At 34.2% G+C, this 7,964-nt stretch overlaps 1 protein-coding gene across 1 annotated transcript in view; it reads right to left on the minus strand.

The window, feature by feature from the left end:
- LOC107677402 (DNA repair protein XRCC1-like) overlaps positions 1–7,964 on the minus strand; it is a 26,053-nt gene that overhangs the window by 10,476 nt on the left and 7,613 nt on the right. Inside the window, exons 10-11 of the mRNA XM_016472288.1 lie at positions 3,403–3,637; positions 3,200–3,316 (exon numbers count right to left, since the gene is read on the minus strand). Of these exons, the coding sequence (XP_016327774.1) occupies positions 3,200–3,316; positions 3,403–3,637 (352 nt within the window). The remainder of the gene's footprint in view (positions 1–3,199; positions 3,317–3,402; positions 3,638–7,964) is intronic.

A 7,964-nucleotide genomic window follows, 5' to 3' on the forward strand; every position in this document is an offset into this window, starting at 1 on the left:
GTGTGTGTGTGTGTGTGTGTGTGTGTTTGAGAGACGTGTGCGCGGACAGATACACCCTCCTCATCTTCAAAGGAAGTGTCTTCTTTAATTACTCATGGCAGATGCAGCTTTTAAATACAGAATACATAATCTGAGGTGGGCACTCGAAGCAGACACAATGGAGAGCCGGCACAGAAGAACACGAGACGAGACGACTGCTAAACGGATAAACACACACAAAACACGCTCAGCACTGGGCTTTTATCAAGCAGCACTGTTATGATAATCACTAGGGCCAGGCAATATATACCAAAAATAACACACACACACACACACACACACACACACACACATTGATATTAAAGACACATATATTTTAATAAGAAAATGCATCAAAGTAAATTCAAAAGATTGAAATGTAAAAAATAAAATACAGTAAAAATCTGATTCAAATGATCACAGCTTATTTTTCACTAAAGGAACACTGAACACATACGGTATCTCTATATTTCTAGAGTTTTTTCTTCCTGTGCTTTTGTCACTTTTAAAGGTTTAGCTTTAACAGATGACAACTGACAAATTCTGCAATATTTGTTTATGCAGAATTGCATGATATAAACTCACAATCCTTTATATCTCGCAATTCTGAATTTTTTTCTCAAAATTGCATGCTATAAACTCACAATTGCGAGTTATAAAGTCAGAATTGTGAAATATAAACTCGCAATTATAAGACAATAGTCTTGTTTTTCCCTCGGAATTAGACTTTATAACTCACAATTCTGAGAAAAGAAATCAGAATTGCGAGTAATGTCAGAACTATGAGATTAAAAAAAAAAAGAAATCGCAATTTTTTAATTTTTTATTAAGTGGCGGAAACACCCTTTCATTGTGCTTTTGTCATTAAAAAAAAAATAAAAAATACATATATCCTTTTTTTTTTAAATCAGATGATGCATCAGTGAAGCAGATTTAAAATACTGAGATTTAAAATTAAGTAAAAATCTGGTTCAAATGTTTTTCAAACTGTTTTGAAAAAAAATCTATTTAATTGTTTTAATTTAAATGCACTAATATAACAATACATAAATCATTAATAGCAATATTTACCATCAATACCAGTATGAATATTTGTCTATCATAAAAAAAAAAAAAAATGCATTAAATGAAATATTGCAATATTCATGAAGTTGCATAATTTTATATTCCCATAATCACTGTGAATATTTGATATGAGCTAGTGGTATTGCACAGACTAACCAATGAATGAAGCCATGGCTGTTTAGTTTGTCATCTTCAGCTTTATCTTAAACACCTTCACAGATAAATCAACACAAACCCACCTGCAGAAACACTGGAGAACCAATGCAACACAACAGCAATGTCCCAAAACATGATAACCACTAACGTGCAGCGACCAGAAACTCAGACTGAGAGACTGACTTCAATCATTCATTATTCTGAGCACTTTTTGCTCCACGCACACTTTAAACGAACTGCACACTCAGATGGGTCATTATAGACCGGCAACGTCTGTAAAGGCACATCATCAGAGCCAGTGCATCAGCATCTGCGTGACTCGACTAGCAGATGAGTGCAGAGCCAGATCTGTGTGTGTAGTTCTGTGGTCTGCCTCCCTGAGGTCCATTCTGGAGGTTCTTGAACTATAGAGTATAAAGCCTTAACCTCACGCTTCTTCACAGTTACACGGACTGTCAGAAAAGCACTGGACATTCAGTTCACCTCGTGTCAGAAATGATAACTGCATGTAAATACTGTATGTCTGAATCAGTGTTAGTTTAGTATTATTTAAACAAAAATTTTTTTAGTATTTAATATTTTTAATTACTTTTTTACTTTTATGTTTTTAAATTAACTTAATTATTTTTAGTTTTCATTTTAATTTAAGTTTTAGTAATTGTATGTGCATTTGTCTTTTTTTAAATGTCTGTTTAGCTTCAATTTTTATTTCATTTTAAGTAGTTTTGTTGTGCATTTGTAATTTTTATTAGTTTTTTATATTTCTATTTAGCTTTATTTTATTTCAGTTTTAGTCATTTTGTTGTGCTTTTGTCATTTGTATCAGTTTTTTAAACATTTGTATTTAGCTTTATTTTTATTTCAGTTTTAGTAATTATGTGCTTTTGTCAGTCTTATTAGTTTTTGTTTTCTTTCATGTTTTTATTTAGCTTTATTTTAATTTCTTAAAATTAATTTGAGTAATTTAGTAATACTAAATTTAGTAATTAATGCTTGTCATTTTTATTTTTTAAATATTTCTATTTAATTGTAATTTTATTTCAGCTTGTTTCAGTAATATTGTTGTGCTTTTTAAATTTTATTAGTTTTGTTTTTTATACATATTTCTATTTAACTTTAATTTATTTCTATTTCAGTTTTAGTAATTTTGTTGTGCTTTTGTCATTTTTATTAGTTTAATATTTCTATTTAGCTTTATTTTATTTCAGTTTTGGTAATTTTGTTGTGCTTTTGTGATTTGTATTAGTTTTTATTAAACATTTGTATTTAGCTTTATTTTTATTTCAGTTTTAGTAATTATGTGCTTTTGTCAGTATTATTAGTTTTTGTTTTCTTTAATATTTTTATTTAGCTTTATTTTAATTTCTTAAAATTAATTTTAGTAATTTAGTAATACTAAATTTAGTAATTAATGCTTTTGTCTTTTTTTATATTTCTATTTAATTGTAATTTTATTTCAGCTTGTTTCAGTAATTTTGTTGTGCTTTTTAAATTGTATTAGTTTTATTTTTATACATACTTCTATTTAACTAATTTATTTTTATTTCAGTTTTAGTAATAATGTGCTTTTGTCAGTCTTATTAGTTTTTGTTTTCTTTAATATTTTTATTTAGCTTTATTTGAATGTCTTAAAATTAATTTGAGTAATTTAGTAATACTAAATTTAGTAATGAATGCTTTTGTCATTTTTTTATATTTCTATTTAATTTTAATTTTATTTAAGCTGGTTTCAGTAATTTTATTGTGCTTTTTAAAGTCATTTTAGTATTTAAACTTGTATTTTTAAAGCTTTTCATCTAATACTTATATTTTATTTGAGCTTATTTCAATAAATTAACTTTTTTTTTTTCTTTTACTATAACACCACTGACCCGAATGATGCAATTCCCGTGATTCTCATGATCTGAACTCACATCAGCTACCAATAATGACAGAACAGAAATGAGAACTTCATGCTCACCGTTTGAAGGAACTCTTCCGCTTTGTTTTGTGGCAGTCCATAACCCACTCCTTCCTGACGATGACGCCTCCGGCTGCTTTCACCTGACTGTATTTGGGCGTGTTGGCGAAAGCACAGCTGCAGGAGAGACACAAAAGCTCTGAACAAACACGAGGCGGTTCTGAATGCTGAATCACGTCGTGAGGCTCTGAACGCTTCCTTACATGAGGTGTGTGGAGTCTGGGGTCCAGTCGGGTCGGTATCGGGCTCCCAAGGCCAGCGCTTTGTCCCGCAGCTCTCCGCGAAGGGGGTTCTGGAAGCCACTCAGGACAAACACCACTCCCTCCATGATGCGGTTAAAAGGCACCGGTTCTGCAGACTTGGCTTTAGGTTTAGGTTTGGGCTCTGGCTTGGATTTAGGACTCTCTCGCTTGTCTGATGTCCTCTGGGCTGGAGAGGCTGCAAATTTAAGAAGCGCGATAAGAATTCAGTTGCACCTACAATGGAAACACTCTGAGCAGTGGTTCTCAAGATGATTAAAATGAATAAAAACAAGTTTTAGAAAGCTAAAACAACTAAAGATATTCCATCACTGTCTCTGCAGTGAATGGGTGCCGTCAGAACGAGAGCTGATAAAAACATCACAATAATCCACAGCACTCCAGTCCATCAGTGAACATCTGGAGAAGACAAAAGCTGAGACAAATCCAGCATTAAGACGTTTTTAACTCAAATACGAGTCCATAATCCATAATAATACTTCCTACAACAGTTAGCAGAAGCTAGAGGTTACGGTTTATAGAGTTTTAAATATGGATATTTGTCTTATAAAAATGCATCGATTCACTTCAGGACGCCTTTATTAACCCCCCGGAGCCGCGTGAGGCACTTTTTATGATGGATGGATGCGCTTTATTGGACTTCTTTTCGACTATTGAAAAATAACACATAGGTCATATACACCTAGGATGGCTTGAGGGCGAGTAAATCATGGGGTCATTTTCATTTTTGGGTGAACTGTCCCTTTAATGCTGGATTTGTCTCAGCTTTTGTCTTCTCCAGATGTTAACTGATGGACTGGAGTGCTGTGGATTATTGTGATGTTTTTATCAGCTCTCGTTCTGACGGCACCCATTCACTGCAGAGCAAGTGATGCAATGCTACATTTCTCCAAATCTGAAGAAGAAACAAACTCATCCTGATCTCGAATGGCCTGAGGGTGAGTAAATTATCAGCACATTTTCATACCGGGGTGTATTGTAACTATTCCTTTAATTAAACCTTATGCTATTTCTGAATAGAGCTTTGTCAAGCTCTGAAATGTTTAATCAGGTAAAACTGAGAGTAAAAAATACAAAATCACACAGATTATTTGGCTTAAAAGAGCAGAAGCACATTCAGCTCTTAAAACTTCTTCAATCCAGAAATGGATTTCAATTATACTTATTTTAATCCCTGGACACTCCTAGTTTCTGAGAACCACTGAGTTAATGCGTTCGGCGAATATGAATTGATCTCTTCATTTACCGCTGCTGACAGGCCTCGCAGTTGCTCCGGTTCTTGCTTTAGACTTCGGTGTGGCAGAGTTAGCCTCAGAAGAACCAGATGAACTGGGCTTTTTGGGCGGCGGACCGGCGGCTTCCAGACACTCTTTACTGAACTCAAACTTCCTCTTCACAGGAGCCTATGAGAAACACACAGACACACAGTCACCAGACCTTCTGTTCGATCCTCACCAGATCCTCCTCTTGTGCACAGAAGAAAGTCTTACAGGTTTGACGCAACATTCAAGCGCTTAATATTATCTAAAGAGTGCGTGATAAAAGCAATCACTCGATAACCTCTGTCCTACAGCAGCTGCAGCATCTTCATCTCGGATCCTGCGGAGATTCACAGTTTCTCAGTTCTAATTATAAGGATATGATTCTGGAACGCTATAAAAGGTCAATAATCCATTACAGGTGGCTACAAAATATTTGCCGCTTCAGCACCAGCATCAGGTTCGCGTCGGAGAGATGATTTATGGCCACCGAAGAGCTGGAGCTAATTTAATAAGGAAGCTAAACGAGCTGCTCTTTAGTTAGAGGACAGGAATACGGTTATATCGGGACAGTTCATGAGCTCGATTCCCTGATAAAGAAACACTCGGGTGTTCACAGGGTCAAAAACAGAGAGTTAGGGGTCGGATGAATTTATTTGATCAAAAATACAGTAAAAAATGTAAAATATTATTAGAATCTAAAACAGCTGTTTTCTATGTGAATATCTGTTAAACTGTAATGTATTTCTGTGATGCGCAGCTGTATTTTCAGCATCATTACTGCAGTCTTCAGTGTCACATGATCTTCAGAAATCATAATAATATGCTGATATGCTGCTCAAGAAACATTTCTGATTATTAGCAATGTTGAAAACAGTCGTGCTGCACAATATTTTTGTGGAAACTGTGATGCATTTTATTTTCAGGATTCACAGATGAATAGAAAGCTCAAAAGAACAGCATTTATTTGAAATAGAAATCTTTTGCAACATTATAAATGTCTTTACTGGCACTTTTGATCAATTGAATGCGTCCTTGATGAATAACAGTACTAATTTCTTTAATTTCTTGAAAAATAAGCACCTGTTGTGAGCTGCTGGAAGACGACGGTGTGGACGAACCTTCAGATTTCAGAGCAGCAGCAGCGTAACTCAATCTGACGTTCTGAGGAGACACTGATAGAAACAAGGCAGAGAGAGAAATAAAGTAACTCTATATTGATTACATTCACCTCTGTGTACAATATTAACACTCTCCAAACATGGCTCAAATCTGGCTTTGGCAGAAAAACAAAACTTTGATAATTTACTTTATAAGGAACAGTAACAAAATACATTTGAAGTGGTGACTTAAAGCAATGAGTGCCTAAAACCGCCTTAGCTGTTATAAATTCACTGTAGATCACGGCTTCACAGGGGTTATTGCTTTTATAAAACGGTTATTCCATATACGTAGTTAGGTTTCACAAAATAAAACAGAGCAAATAAAGTGTAATGATATTAATAAAAACAGTATTCTTCCACCAAACAATGTAGCTCCTCAGAAACAGTTGTGGTTGCTACAAAGTGGTTGCTGAGCAACACACAAACGTAAACAAAGGTGTATGTTACTTTGTAATTTATAACAGCTTTGAATGTGGCTCAGCCAATCAGAATCAAGGACCGGAACTATCCGTTTTATAAAGATTATTTTAGATCATGTGCACAAAATATACCAGCAAAAGCAGCCCTGCATCTTGGAAATAATTGTGCTGATTTGCAAAAATGGCCTAATATGACCTAATTTGATGATGCTGAGTTCAAAAATAAAAAAAACTGTATAAATTTTATACATTATACATATGTATCAGCTTTAATGCACTTATCAAAGCAGCCAAATGTCAAAAGTTTACTTGTAATGGCAAAAAGAAGTATCCAAAATTAATTATTTAACTTAAAGGAGTGGGAAAATATGTTCAAATACTCCATTTAATGCCAAAGAACTTCACAAAATAAGCATTTTTCACAAAATCTGTTATTTTCTGTCTGTTTGGATGCAGTAAAGCCAGGAAACATCTGCTCATGTTTGCATTTTCCATAATTCTAACAATGAAATCAGGATTAGAAATAAAATAAAGTCAAACACGTGAAAACGGGCCGAGAATTGATCAGATAGTTGTAATCTGACTCAGATTTAGACAGGAATCATGTGTTTGTAGTGTTTTTTCACTGATTAAGGGAGAATGCAAGACTAATTCACCACACAAATGATTCTCAAAGGCAAAAACGCTACTGAATGCATCATATTTAGTGAGAAAGTATGACGTGAAACTGCAAAACAGAAGCTATTTCTGGAATCAGTAAGAAACGAGTGTTGGATTTCATTCAGCAGATATGATGCAGTGTTATTATGATCAGTGGTAAATAGGGACGTAACTATTCACTCAACTCACGACTCGATTCCCGATTTTTTTTTTACAAAATGAGATTTAAGACAAATTATAAATTAAATGTGTCCTTTTATTATTGCTTGGACAAAATGCTGCAAGTTTCTTTGTGAAATTGAAATATAACACTATAATAATATACTAATATAGCACTTGCATATTACTGCTCCTTTTGCTTCTATTGTCCTCATTTGTTAGTCACTTTGGATAAAAGCATTTGCTAAATGACTCAATTTAAATATAATGTAAATGTAAATAACAAAACTGAATTGAAATTTTAAAACAAGCCCCGAATTAAATAAATAACACAAATAAAATAAATTTCTTCATATAAACAAAAGGCTTTGTCTGTGCTCTTTCCGTTTAAAATGAGAGGCAAACACTGCATTTTAATCATGATCTGAACAAAGATGCTGCATACATGCAACATGAGCAGATTTTAATCTAGATTAGATTGTATAATTTCGAAATTTGAAGCAACAACAGAATGGTTTGACTTCAGTTTTGTGAAACTATACATAAATATCTGCATGAAACAGCAAGAGCAGACGAGCTGAACGAGACGCAGATTCACTCTCTGCCAGCAGGTGGCGCTTAAAGTGTTTCCTTGGTTACCGCTGTAAACAAAGCAGAGCTGCTCTTATGAACAGCAGTGATACAGTGTTTCCTTGGTTACCGCTGTAAACAAAGCAGAGCTGCTCTTATGAACAGCAGTGATACAGTGTTTCCTTGGTTACCGCTGTAAACAAAGCAGAGCTGCTCTTATGAACAGCAGTGATACAGTGTTTCCTTGGTTACCGCTGTAAACAAAGCAGAGCTGC

Source organism: Sinocyclocheilus anshuiensis, unplaced genomic scaffold (assembly GCF_001515605.1).
Source record: "Sinocyclocheilus anshuiensis isolate Anshui unplaced genomic scaffold, SAMN03320099.WGS_v1.1 scaffold965, whole genome shotgun sequence".
NCBI classification, from domain to species: domain Eukaryota; kingdom Metazoa; phylum Chordata; class Actinopteri; order Cypriniformes; family Cyprinidae; genus Sinocyclocheilus; species Sinocyclocheilus anshuiensis.